A 14,386-nucleotide genomic window follows, 5' to 3' on the forward strand; every position below is an offset into this window, starting at 1 on the left:
CATGTTGTCAAACCACAGAATTCTCCTTTATGTCAGATGTAATTTACCTTAATTAATCTTTGTTTGCTGAACTTTTCCCTCACTTGCTTCTTGGTTGTTTTATTTCTGCGCAAAATACAGGTACGTGCATCATCGTTTTGAATGTCCTCGTCTGTCTTGGTGCAGATGAAACTGATGCTTCGACATTCTCCACCAGGTCCAAAGAGGCTAACGGTGCTGTCTAAAATCTCCCATGATTCCTTTTCTGAAGATGCTCGTGCAATGCCACTTATAATCCACACAGCAGAGCAGTTTCCAACAAACTGTAGAAGTGTAACATTAACTTAGAACGGTCCAACAGTAAAGGTGTAATATACACAATATATTATTCATAACATATATAGCTTTCATAAGCCTACATAACATGTATATATTAATCAATTCTAGATAAATCAATTGTAGATAAATATAAAGAAACTAAAATACATAGATATACAGTGAGGGAAAAAAGTATTTGATCCCCTGCTGATTTTGTACGTTTGCCCACTGACAAAGAAATTATCAGTCTATAATTTTAATGGTAGGTTTATTTGAACAGTGAGAGACAGAATAACAACAACAAAATCCAGAAAAACGCAGGTCAAAAGTGTTAGAAATTGATTTGCATTTTAATGAGAAATAGGTATTTGACCCCTCTGCAAAACATGACTTAGTACTTGGTGGCAAAACCCTTGATGGCAATCACAGAGGTCAGATGTTTCTTGTAGTTGGCCACCAGGTTTGCACACATCTCAGGAGGGATTTTGTCCCACTCCTCTTTGCAGATCTTCTCCAAGTCATTAAGGTTTCGAGGCTGACGTTTGGCAACTCGAACCTTCAGCTTCCTCCACAGATTTTCTATGGGATTAAGGTCTGGAGACTGGCTAGGCCACTCCAGGACCTTAATGTGCTTCTTATTGAGCCACTCCTTTGCTGCCTTGGCTGTGTGTTTTGGGTCATTGTCATGCTGGAATACCCATCCATGACCCATTTTCAATGCCCTGGCTGAGGGAAGAAGGTTCTCACCCAAGATTTGACGGTACATGGCCCCGTCCATCGTCCCATTGATGCGGTGAAGTTCTCCTGTCCCCTTAGCAGAAAAACACCCCCAAAGCATAATGTTTCCACCTCCATGTTTGACGGTGGGGATGGTGTTCTTGGGGTCATAGGCAGCATTCCTCCTCCTCCAAACACGGCGAGTTGAGTTGATGCCAAAGAGCTCGATTTTGGTCTCATCTGACCACAACGCTTTCACCCAGTTCTCCTCTGAATCATTCAGATGTTCATTGGCAAACTTCAGACCGGCCTGTATATGTGCTTTCTTGAGACAGGGGGACCTTGCGGCCACTACAGGATTTCAGTCCTTCACGGCGTAGTGTGTTACCAATTGTTTTCTTGGTGACTATGGTCCCAGCTGCCTTGAGATCATTGACAAGATCCTCCCGTGTAGTTCTGGGCTGATTCCTCACCGTTCTCATGATCATTGCAACTCCATGAGGTGAGATCTTGCATGGAGCCCCAGGCTGAGGGAGATTGACAGGTATTTTGTGTTTCTTCCATTTGCGAATAATCGCACCAACTGTTGTCACCTTCTCACCAAGCTGCTTGGCGATGGTCTTGTAGCCCATTCCAGCCTTCTGTAGGTCTACAATCTTGTCCCTGACATCCTTGGAGAGCTCTTTGGTCTTGGCCATGATGGAGAGTTTGGAATCTGATTGATTGATTGCTTCTGTGGACAGGTGTATTTTATACAGGTAACAAACTGAGATTAGGAGCACTCCCTTTAAGAGTGTGCTCCTAATCTCAGCTCCTTACCTGTATAAAAGACACCTGGGAGCCAGAAATCTTTCTGATTGAGAGGGGGTCAAATACTTATTTCCCTCATTAAAATGCAAATGAATTTATAACATTTTTGACATGCGTTTTTCAGGATTTTTGTTGTTGTTATTCTGTCTCTCACTGTTCAAATAAACCTACCATTAAAATTATAGACTGATCATTTCTTTGTCAGTGGGCAAACGTACAAAATCAGCAGGGGATCAAATACTTTTTTCCCTCACTGTAGCCAGCCATTTGGCCCTGTACCTGTGATATTGATACCTAGGATGTTGATCTAACACCAACCAAATTAGAAGTTGCATGAATACAATTCTAAACAGAACATGGGATCATCAATAAGAATTGTAAATAATTACCGATTTCCACATCTCATCTCTGCTCTTGTTGCAGTCTCCATTGCCTGGAAGATCAACCAGCACAACATGCTCCAGCAGGTCTTTGGAGTTTGGCACCTTGATGGTTATACACTTCACAAGCGGCCAATACTGCCTTTTAAATGTATCACTCTGTGTGTCACTCCGTGTGTAACAAGTTATCTTTTCAGAGAGTTCTTCAGCCTGTAATGTAATAAAGCATCATTACATGCATTGATAAAAAAAATATATAAAAATAACACTTTGACAAATATCAGAACCTAACAGATGTAGTCATTTGCAATCAGACCTGGTTGCCGACCTAAAATGATTTTTTAACCAAATGATTTTTTCACAAAATTACACAATCGTCACAGAAGTGAACTAGCATGACAGTAACTTACTGTGTCACATAGAAATCTTTTCTTGACTGATAAACGGAACTCTGGAATTTCTCTGAAGTGCTTCCTGTCCATTAGTTCTTCTAAGGTTGCCCCACGTCCATCCTTTCCATACAAAGATGATATCTTATCATCATCATCGTCGTCGTCATCCCTTTCCTGGTCTTCATCATTTCCATCCTCATAAGATCTGTCTCTGAAGATGGACCACAGCTCCTCTTTCCATTCCTAATAAAAATGTCAAACCGTAACAAATGTGTAATACATAATGTATCTCTATTTGCCAGCTAAGTGTTACGAAACCACCTAGCCAGCCTACTTTAACGCTACACTAGCAATGTAATGTCTAGGGGTCCTAGGCCATATGGAATTGTCTTAAAATGGTCATACCATGGATAATTTAGCTTTTTTTTTTTTTTTTTTTTTTTTACTCCTGTAGGTATAAAAAAAAAACATATAAAAACATGATTCAGCACAAAACTACTTTGATACTTCCATTCATTTTTTTCACCGGTTAACTTCAGACAAGTCTTGTAAAGCTTGTGGGCGCCGTTGTATTGTGTTCATGAGAGTCTCAGCTGTCGATGGTGGAGTCATATTAGTTTGTAGCCCAAACCGTTCGCACTCTACAAACATTAGCTGGCACATCAGCGGTACCGACTTCAGATGAGTCATGTGAAGCTTGTGGGGGTAGAAGAGCAAAACGGAGAACACCATCGAGTTTTTAGCCCAAACCGTTCGGACGCTACAGACGTTTTCACGAGAATACCAATTTTTGGGATCTCTTCTGGTCCGACCAATACTGTTGTAGCTCTGCCACCTTCCACCGAAGATGCGGAAGGCCGAAATTGGCGGACGCAGTGGATTGAGACGCAGCCCAAGCATCTCTAGCTTAAACAGATGGGTTTTGATGGGGATTTTTGTATTATGATAATCAACAAGCCTGGCACAGCACCTGGACCCGGTTGCTACTGCCCCTAGGGATGAGGTGTGGAAGTGAAAGTGTAGTGTCTATCTGTGACCTACCACTAATCTACCTATCTATACCATAACACCTGGAACATACTCCTAATTGAGTTTCCAAAACACATACTGTATAAGAAACTGTACACTCTGACTTGCATTATCCCTATCCGAACAGCTGTGATAGGATTACATTCCAAACATTGGCCTCACATTTACTTGTAATTACACCTGGTTTTAATAGCAATTACAACTGTGTTTGGATCTCACTTTTCCCTCCCATTTAAGACATCCTTATGCTTGGCATGACTGTATGGGCATAGCAAACTATCCCTTAAATATTTTTATGTGCAACCTGGAATAAAGATTTAAGAGGACCAGTTTTTATAGTGAGATACATTGTATTGTTGTTTCTTATATTGTTGCTTCTTCTTTTAAAGCAAGGTGTATATTGGGTCAATGACAAACCTTGATTCAGATCTTAGACTTAGTAACCTTGATATGTTTCAAAGAAGCCTTTCATTAATTGTACTGTTCATCATGACACCACTTCCAAAACATTGTGAGATTAGGATATAAACAGATGAAACAGATGCTGTTACCTCCTCTGTCATGAACTCAATCTCTGCGATGTATTTTGAGTCCGAGTCTGTCATATTGGCCTCCACCTGAATCATGACCGAGGTGCACGCCCCTTGGTTTCCAAAGGGCAGCAATTTCGTTTCACCCAAGATGGTGTTAATCAAGAAGCTCTTACCAGCTCCAGTCTTCCCAAAAACACCCACTATCTCTTTTTTTTCTTTCTCCAACGTTTGGATTTTACCTCTGTTAGAAATTAAAGAAGAAAAGAATTAAAGCAATTTAGTGGCCTGTACGCGTCTCTCTCCATGTGTTTTCTCTCCACATTTAAAAATGCATACCTGAGGAAGTCAATGAGTTTTGTAGAAGGCAGATCATCAAGTTTGCTTTTGACACGTTGCATGATCTTCTTCACCTCTGTCTTGGTTTCAATTTCTGCCAGAGTTAAACACAACGTGTTTATAAAGGTGGAAAATATATTACAGGGAAAAAATTAGGAATGAAGAGTGGCATTCAGATCTGCTATATCATAAACTGACATAACCTTTTGCTGTATGCGGATGTTAGAAGAACTTACAGCATGTGTTGAGTTAAAGGAGTACTCCACTCAAATAACCATGTCTACTCTGAATGGCCTTGTGAAAGCCTAACATTGTGATATCATATTTTATATATTATTTAGCTAGTCATGTTGGCAATAGAACAAGCTTTCAAATGATGCCGACCTGACCCAGATTGCGATTTATAATGGACCGTTTTTGGATCGCGTAAACATCAGTAATTGTGTGATCATGGGATGAAGGGCTGTTTTCCACAGAAAAAACTGCTAGTGTGCTTGCGCTAGTTCCTCAACGGCACAGCTAGTAGAGCTCAAAAAAGCACCTTATCGTTGAAGACTATTCTTTCAGTCATAAAAGTACATTGAAATTACTTAGGAACTGAGCACATTTTGGAGAGGCGTGTGGCCACTCAAAGCCTTAGAATGTTTTGTCTTATGTTGCACCTACCCCAAATATTCCAAGATTATTCTTATCACGTTAATAAATGTATCCAGATAATTGTTTTGATTTCGTTATCAACAAATGCGGCAAATAGTACAGCAAACGTAAAATGCACATACAATCAATCAGTATAATGTTTGAATTCAGTCATGACTGTAAGTCGCTTTGGATAAAAGCGTCTGCTAAATGGCATATTATTATTATTATGTGTCAGGTGTACTGTTGTGTCATCACCTTTAGTCTAATAATTTTCCCATAATCTCCTAACTCTTCCCTTTTAACTGCTACCATGGTTATGCGTATGTAAGAACATTTCAATTAAGCCCTATCCATATAGGTAAATTACCACAAGTGTAAAGGGTTAAAATGATTGTGGTCCATATAAACACCATCCACATACCAAATGTTTCAGTTATTCTGGAAGCAGCACCACGTTGTCGTTTCTTTGTTTGTTTGTTAGCATGGGTCTCATCAGATTTCCTTTTGCCTGGAAACAATTGGAAAGTATTTTATTAATTAATACACATATCATCCAACAGCAGTCACAGATCTTCCAATCTCATTATAGCCAATGATGTTATGGAAATGAGTTGTATCAGTCGGTGAAAAAAATCTAATATATTATGCCATTTAGCAGACGCTTTTATCCAAAGCGACTTACAGTCATGCGTGCATACATTTTTACGTATGGGTGGTCCCGGGGATCGAACCCACTACCCTGGTGTTACAAGCGCCAAGCTCTACCAATTGAGCTACAGAGGACTATTTCAAATTGTCTACTTACTCTATGCATATGGTACATGGAACAAAGGGTACTTGCAAGTGTCTCTCATTATTCAATAGTATGACTTATGATTAACTGAGTAATTTGTATTACATTTTTTTGAAAATAAATAAATATAGTATCACTTTACAAGTTTCTCGTTGTCATCTTCTAAAACTAGTATTTTTGCATTGTTTTTCTGAACGTGTAAATCTGAAACATCTGTGCTTTTTACCTGGGATATTCACTTGAAGAGGGGGTATCTTACTGGTTGAGGGTTCACTCTGAAGAAACACATAGATAATCAACAGGTTAACAAAGGAATCATTCCACAAAAGCACAATTGCTTTAGTTTGAGATGCATTTTCTTTAATAATTTTGGTCTCTTCCTGTATGTTGTTTTCACTGATTACCTTTGACTGATGTTGTTTGTAGATTAGATTAGATGTTGGCTATGTTGTATAGCGTTGCGACTATGAGAAAGTGGCAGGTAGCCTAGCGGTTAAGAGCATTGGGTGAGTAACTGAAAGGTTGCTGGTTTGAATCCCCAAGCCGACTAGGTGAAAAAGCACTTGCCCTTGAGCGAGAACCTTAACCCTATTTGCTCCTCCTGTAAATTGTTCTGCATAAGAGTGACTGAAATATAAAGCGCTTAATAATTGCATTTGATTGCTATTAACTTAGTCCCTCTGGAGTGCACTGATATCTTAATGTATGATAGTACATCTCTGTTAAATGGCATGAAACATTCCAAGAAGTGATGCCTTGGGATCACCACTGACCCCTGCCTTAGTTGTGACCACAGATAAATGAGCTCTAGTTTTTACCCACCTGGTCATACACTGTTTCTCCCACTCCAGAGGTGTCGGTTACGGGCACACTTCCTCCAGGTTTACCAAAGGGTTTATCCATTGACCTGGCGAAAGAGTCACAACAATTGTCATTTTGTCCACGCCAACGGGACATTATATGTAGTCAGTGATGAATAAAGGAATGATGTGTTCCTTACCTTTTAGTCTCTGGGCATTTAGAAGGTTCATTTCTGAGGGGGGTTTTGATGGCCTTTTGACAAGGCTCTTGATTGACCATCTCACCAGTAACCTGGGGACAGATACCATGTTGGGTTATAGGGGTGACAAATATAAAGGTCTGTATGCTTATCTAAATTAAAAACGATGCATTTGGTTTAGTTAATTAATTGTACTTTAGGGCTGAGGTTTCATGTAAATGGTTATAGAGGAGGGCAAAGATCGTACATTTCCTGAGGAACTCTTGGAGGCTGATAAAGAAGTGGCCTCTTGAATGTTCTTGTCATCATTGGGTTGCTGCAGTTTCTGCAGTTAGAAAACATTAGATGTCTCAGTTAGGGTGACCACATGTCCCGGATTGTTCGGGACAGTTCTGCATTTTGGCCTTTTGGCCCGCGTTCCTCAACCAAAAAATCTTGTTCCGCATTTTGGCCTTTTGTCCCGCAAGCAAACAATCATGTCCCGCATTTTATAAAAACAATTCTAACACAACTCATTTACAACAAAGGTCGATTTGTTCAGTATTTCAGTCAGGCATTCCAACATGTCTCTTTTGCAGCAGAGAAGAAGAGGCAAAGCAAGAGGTCTCACTCATCAAAATCTGTCCAAAATAAGCTCAATGCGTTTCTATGGGCTTATTTTGGACCTAAGCTTTTTTGTCTGCCTTCCCGCCTTTGGGACAACGACTCCCATTGTTAGGGTGGAAACATGAGCATCTCGTCATTATATACAGATCTCTGTTTGCAGTCACGTTTCTATTTTGACAAGTTATCATAAGGATGTGGTTCTGGTGATGTTAAACACTTCTCCAACAGTTGTTGGGATCTGATATTCTCCGCAGCGCAAGGCCAATGTCATATCTTCAACCAATCACATTTGTCTAATCCTTTTGGTCTAAATTCCACCAAAACTTGGAGTTAAAAAAGCATGCTTCTGACGAAGAGCTACAAAAGTATGTAAACTGAAAAGATAATTGTTGATTTTGTCTAACTTGTAAGGTTCTATATGTTCATTAAGCTCATTTAACATATTTGCTGTTACTTCACACAATCGGTTTTCAAAGTCTCCCTTCCTAACTGTTTTACATTCCCTGAGACCAACCAGAAATGTTTCCTTGGCCAAGTATTCCTAGATTTTCATAAAATATACACACATTTGGTCTCTCGTTTCTGCATGACCAAATTTTGCGCGAGGCAAAGGAGTAGCCTATAGGCGCGCTTCAATTAGCTCATTCGGTGCAGCTACATGTAGGCTACACTGTCACTCGAATGCCCCGCAAAATCATCCTTTTGTCCCGCATTTGGGTATTTTAAATGTGGTCATGCTACTCTCAGTTGTAAAGCAAAGAACAAGAAAGGTACAATAACATTTCAGACTGCAGTTAGAACACAGGCTAACATTGTGTAGCTGTAGCTCAGTTGGTAGAACATGGTGTTTGCAACGCCAGGGTTGTGGGTTCGATTCCCATGGTCAGTATGAAAATAAATATTTAAAAAATAAAATACAAAATGTGTATGCACTAACTGTAAGTCGCTCTGGATAAGAGCGTCTGCTAAATGACGTAAATGTATGTGTTGCTGCAATGCAGGACATTTAAAACTTGTAGTGTATTTGAGGTTTAAAAAGGCTCCTTAAAAAAAATAATTGTTTACACTTTGAAATTTCACACTTGATTTTCCCTTTCGAAAAATGTATCAAACTCTACAAAAATGTCCATTAATAATTCACATTTCCTGTTGCTGCAGGATTATTTTCATGCTGTAGCAAACTGACTCAAATTAAGATCCTACATGGGTAACACTAAATCTCCTGTTATGATAAGACATTTGTAAACTGTAAAAAATATGCCAGTACAGTGGACAATGTCACAGCTGAGAACTAAATGCAAACAGTTTATTCTGCACTACTGATGCAGTACTGATATAGACCATACCCAGTCACTCTGTGTAACAGTAGTTATTGTACACCTAGTTTGTAAAGTACCTTCAGAAATGTGTTGTATTTTTTTCTAAATCTAGACCTTGGTCCTGTTTTTGGGATCAAGTTGATGAGGTCAGTCTCCTCAAGGGAGAGGAAACCTTCTTCATCAATTTCTTCATCTGAAAATCAGGAAATATACATTTTAGGCATATTAATATCAGACAATAAGAATGACTGTATCAAATTAACAAATAAGCATACATGTTTACAATTGAGGTGATATCTTTACTAACTATTACAGAATGTATTATACAATGTATAATAATACATCACAAATATCTTCACCTTCAAACCTCTGAATAAAGTCACTGTGGTTCCACTCAGTTAATTTGTCTCTGACAAAATCAAATGATGCCATGATACTTCACTATAAAGGGAGAGAAACATAGTACAATTTACATATTTGTGGTAGGCGATAACACATTAACTTTATTCCAAAAGGTGCAAGTGCAACTATAAAGACAAATATGATGATTCATTAAAACAACAAAAGCAAATGCCATTCAGTATTTAAGCTTCATTTTCAAGAGAAAATCAAGTGCTCATGTTCTTGTGAATCCCAACCATTTTGCAATTGTAGGATGTTCGCAATAATTTTTCACATCAAATTTCAAATAATAGTAAAACGCACAGATGTTACAGGAGGGGGTCGCAGTTACAGGAGGGGGTCGCATTTCTGGAGCGACGCACTAGGTGTCATCCTCCGACAACCTTAGGCACCTCCTCACTCACTGTCAGGACTAATCATCATCCTATTGGTGTCACCTGTGTCTATCTGTTCACCTGTGTATTTATGGCCTCACTTCCCTGTGTTCCCTTGCTCTGTTTTCTCTGCTAGTTTCTCTATGTCCAGCAGTACTAATCAGTGTCTGATCGACGATCTATGTACAGGTACTTGAAAAGTGTTCTCCCTGTTTCATTATTTGTTTCAGTCTTAGGTAGTATTTCGTATTTTGGCTGCCAGCCGGTTTTCTGGAGACTTATTTGCTCTGCCTTTTTGTTATTGTGATAAGTCCGTTATTTTGACTTCGGGACCACAAGTAAAGATCCTTGTTTCACCATCTCTGCCTTACTGTATATCCTGCACCACACCTAGGTCACAGCTCACTTCAACCCTTCCACACAGAGACCTATTTATTCTCACATGAGTAAACTGTTTATCTGAATGCAAGTATATCAGTGTTTTCCCCCCTTTTTTTTCTTAAAAAAGAATCATGATTCTACTATTTTTTAGCTATAAATATTTAAAAGAGGAGGCACCTTTCAAGACCTTTAGTATTTTATTTATTTTTACCTCTCCAGAACATGCACTTTTCGTTTGTCTTTTACTTCTCCTCTTCATATTGTATTGTCTTAATTCTCATTAGGTGTGCTAATTTCGTTCAATTAACCCGTTTTCAAATGGTTAAATTAATTCCAAAAACTATTTATGTGAACATTGAAAATACTATGCATGGGTACAAGGAACGGACATGTTTAATTAAGAGATTATAAAACATGCGACAATAGCAAGCCTATCTTCTCATATTATTGAACATACAGGATTATTTGACATGACATCACATTAAGGATTATTCGTTTTATACTGTTAAAATGTATTTTGAAGTTATGAGAGAGAGAGACAGAGAGATTTTGGGAACTACAGATGTCGGATCTTAACTTGATCACTCTTGTTGCAGAGAATTTTCCTGATGCACCACGTATAAAACTCACTCCATGGAGGGCTGAGTGTTTGTGGTCTTTCACTTCTCCCTTGTACTTGATTGATGAATTAAGGTCACTGATTAATGAGGAACTCCCCTCACCTGGTTATCTAGGTCTTAATTGAAAGAAAAACCAGCAGACACTAGGCCCTCCATGGAATGAGTTTGACAGCCCTGCCCGAACCCTTTTCCTAACCTTAACCTACTCCTTCTAATCTGCTACGAAAAGTCAATTTTTGACAAAAGCTGTATCCCTTCTAGACAAACCGGATTTACACTCCATTCGCCTTCTCTTCCAGGGCATTTTATTTTCTTCGCTAAATTATAATTTTTCTCAGGCCCATAGACTAGTTTTAGGTTGAGTAACCATCTAAAATGTATTTGAAAAAATACTGAAAGTCCCCTTTAAGTAAACAATAAAAGAAGATTGGTGGATCCCTTAAAACAACAATCAATATATGGATGTGTACAGACAATGTTTTTTCATACTCTTTAGACTTTAAGGCATTCAACAGTAGGCGATGTGTCACAGGTTTCAGAAAAATTACATTAAGTTGTACATTTGACATTTGATTTAACCAGGAAAAGATCCTTGAGGTTAGAAACCTCTTTTGCGAGGGGGACCTGTCAAGAGGTCAGCAGGAAGTAGTCAGCGTGTACGCATAGCACAAGAGCACAATACAATACAATATAATACATAAAAACAATTACAGTGGTCAATTACATTACAGAGTTTATCATTCAGACAAGATTGATTCCTCATGATGTGGTTCATTGAGGACACCACACCTTCCAGCTAGAGAGCCAGGTGGTGCACATCAACTGTAGGTTTACTATTATCAAATAATCTAGTGGTCAGTCCCTCCTGTTCAGAGAAGTTAGTCATTGAAGTTGCTAGGTTTACATCCTATCCTACATCCTGATCTTACCAGGTTCTGACCACTAGATGGTGATGTTCCTGCATAGTAGGTGCTTTTATTTTTTTACGAATCCCCCCTCAATGTTAAAGGGATAGTTCCTTACCCTGAAAGTATGGGCCTGGAAAAAAACAGTAATTTAGCTAATAATCATTGGTAGTGATAAGGGCAACTGTGCAATTTAAAAAATGTAATCGCCAAATCCACTGAAATCCACTGAAATCAACTCAATATTTGGTTTGATGTTACTTAAAATTGATTTGGCCATAAAAATAAAAAAAACATTGTATGTTTCACCAATGCACCAGTAGAGTGGAGGTTGCTTCTATAGTAGAACAGTTTTGTAATGTCTGTAAAACATACATTTTCCATATCTCATTTGCAATAACTTTAGCATTGAATTATCACTTTACAAGATATGAATCAAAATCTGAATCAAATTTTACCCAATCTGAACCCTAATTCAAGTTAACTTAATTCAAGCAGCCACTTTGTCTATAGTCACATTTCATAAATGGTGCGTTCATAAATTCACACTGGCAATCTACTGGTTTGAGTTCAGAATAATTGAAGAATTTACAAACGCCCTAAACTTGGTTGTTATGACAGGTGTAAGTAAACATTGGCTATAAAACTGAATTAAATTGTTGCCAGTAACACAGTGACAGTCACAATCCCTCTTGATAACATGAAAACACCCTAGCAGCTCTACCAGCTCTGCAAGGGCAAGTAAAATGTTCAGAGTGCAGCATTCTCTTATTTGTGTCTATAAGTAGCTAACAAGATAACCAACTTTAGCCAGTTAGCTTGTGTGCTTGACTGCGGTTTTGAGGTCAGAACGCTCGGATCAACCCTACTGCAACGCTCCGAGACCGAAATGCACTGAATTTATAAACAGACAATCTGACAACGCTCTAAATTTACAAATGCCCAGAGCGCACTCTGAGCGCACTCTGACATTCTAGATTGAATTTACGAATGCACCCAATATTGCAAATCTCTTTCATTACTCATTTTCCTTATCTCATTTGTAGGAATTTTTGCATTTAATTATCACATTATAAGATATGAATCAAAATCTGATTCGATTTAGCCCAAGCTTAACCCTAATTAAAAATTATTTTATTCATCTGCTACTTATATTAAACAAAAATATATATTGTTATACTCACATCACATAAAGTTGCAAATCAAAATGACTGATTTGTTTCCTTACTCTGAAAGCAGTCCTAAGCAATTTCAGGCATTTCTAATCCGTTTCTTTCAAAAACCTATTGTATGAGGAAATTGAAATTACTGCAAAATTCGTATTTCCTTTAAATGAGCCCACACTGATCAATTGAGAATTGATCGTGAAATGTGTGAAACGTTTAAACAAAAATATGCTGATACTTACCATATAAAGGCAATGTTCAGCAGATATATATTCTGTGCTACTGACACAGCTCGCTTCAGCAAGCAAATACATTGAACAACAAGAGTATGTAGTGTTGCATAAAGGAGTACAGCAGTATGGGTGTGGCTGTAGGTGTGGCTGTTCTTTGTCATGTTGCGGTAGCTAATCATGGCTACCCGGACTATTTGCACTGCCCCCCCACCCCATCCTTTTACGCTGCTGCTACTCTGTTCATTATTTATGCATAGTAGCTTTAACTCTACCCACATGTACATATTACTTCAACTACCTCAACTAGCCGGTGCCCCCGCACATTGACTCTGCACCGGTACCCCCCTGTATATATAGCCTCCCTACTGTTATTTTATTTTACTTCTGCTCTTTCTTTCTCAACACTTTTTTTGTTGTTGTTTTATTTTTTACTTTTTTGTTAAAAATAAATGTACTGTTGGTTAAGGGCTGTAAGTAAGCATTTCACTGTAATGTCTGCACCTGTTGTGGCCAATAGAATTTGATTTGATTTGATTTGACACAGGTTAATGTTTATTGGCATGAGTTTTGCCCTGGAGGCTTAATTGAGCTATTTCCGCTAGAAGGGCCAACTGCAAAGTCGAAATTGGCGATATTATAAAAAGTCATGAAAACAAAAATGATATTTTTGGTCTTAATTTAAGGTTAAGGTTAGGCACTAGGGTTAGCAGTGTGATTAAGGGTAGGGTTAAGGTTAGGTTTCAAATCAGATTTAATGATTTTGTGGCTGTGCCAGCTAGTGACCACTCTGGAGAGCTGCCTTCAGTACATGAGTCATCTCAATAAATGCCAAACTACTGTTGTGACTGGTTTTCGTATTCATTTGCATGCACAATTATGCAAGGTACAAAAGACACCTCAGTGTGGTAGCCATTCTTAACCCCTAATTTCCCCTCTACAAAATAAAATGACCTATTATTCTGACATTTCACATTCTTAAAATAAAGTGGTGATCCTAACGGACCTAAGACAGGGAATATTTACTAGGATTAAATGTCAGGAATTGTGAAAAACTGAGTTTAAAAGTCTCTGAATGTCCTTGAGTGGCCCAGCCAGAGCCCGGACATAAACCTGATCGAACATCTCTGGAGAGACCTGAAAATAGCTGTGCACTAACGCTCCCCATACAACCTGACAGAGCTTGAGAGGATCTGCAGAGAAGAACGGGAGAAACTCCTCAAATACAGGTGTGCCAAGCTTGTAGCGTCATACCCAAGAGGACTCGAGGCTGTAATCGCTGCCAAAGGTGCTTCAACAAAATACTGAGTAAAGGGTCTGAATACTTATGTAAATGTGATATTTCAGTTTTTTATTTTAAATAAAAAACCAAACTCTACATTCCACAGTAAGAACATCATACCAAAGGTCAAGCATGGTAGTGTTGGTGTGATGGTTTGGGGATGCTTTGCTGCCTC

General features: G+C 38.6%; 1 protein-coding gene across 2 annotated transcripts in view; it reads right to left on the reverse strand.

The window, feature by feature from the left end:
- LOC311103437 (nuclear GTPase SLIP-GC-like) overlaps positions 1-13,031 on the reverse strand; it is a 28,120-nt gene extending 15,089 nt beyond the window's left edge. For both annotated transcript variants that reach the window (XM_084145003.1, XM_084145004.1), the window contains exons 1-14: positions 12,942-13,031; positions 12,718-12,816; positions 9,211-9,292; positions 8,929-9,044; positions 7,174-7,251; positions 6,927-7,018; positions 6,749-6,833; positions 6,153-6,201; positions 5,555-5,641; positions 4,495-4,588; positions 4,177-4,399; positions 2,615-2,839; positions 2,214-2,414; positions 48-302 (exon numbers count right to left, since the gene is read on the reverse strand). In XM_084145003.1, the coding sequence (XP_084001129.1) occupies positions 48-302; positions 2,214-2,414; positions 2,615-2,839; positions 4,177-4,399; positions 4,495-4,588; positions 5,555-5,641; positions 6,153-6,201; positions 6,749-6,833; positions 6,927-7,018; positions 7,174-7,251; positions 8,929-9,044; positions 9,211-9,283 (1,578 nt within the window). In that variant the 5' untranslated portion in view covers positions 9,284-9,292; positions 12,718-12,816; positions 12,942-13,031. The remainder of the gene's footprint in view (positions 1-47; positions 303-2,213; positions 2,415-2,614; positions 2,840-4,176; positions 4,400-4,494; positions 4,589-5,554; positions 5,642-6,152; positions 6,202-6,748; positions 6,834-6,926; positions 7,019-7,173; positions 7,252-8,928; positions 9,045-9,210; positions 9,293-12,717; positions 12,817-12,941) is intronic.
- Between the last annotated feature and the right edge of the window lie 1,355 nt (positions 13,032-14,386).

The sequence above is a fragment of the Coregonus lavaretus genome (assembly GCF_964263955.1).
Source record: "Coregonus lavaretus genome assembly, chromosome: 28".
Classification (NCBI taxonomy): domain Eukaryota; kingdom Metazoa; phylum Chordata; class Actinopteri; order Salmoniformes; family Salmonidae; genus Coregonus; species Coregonus lavaretus.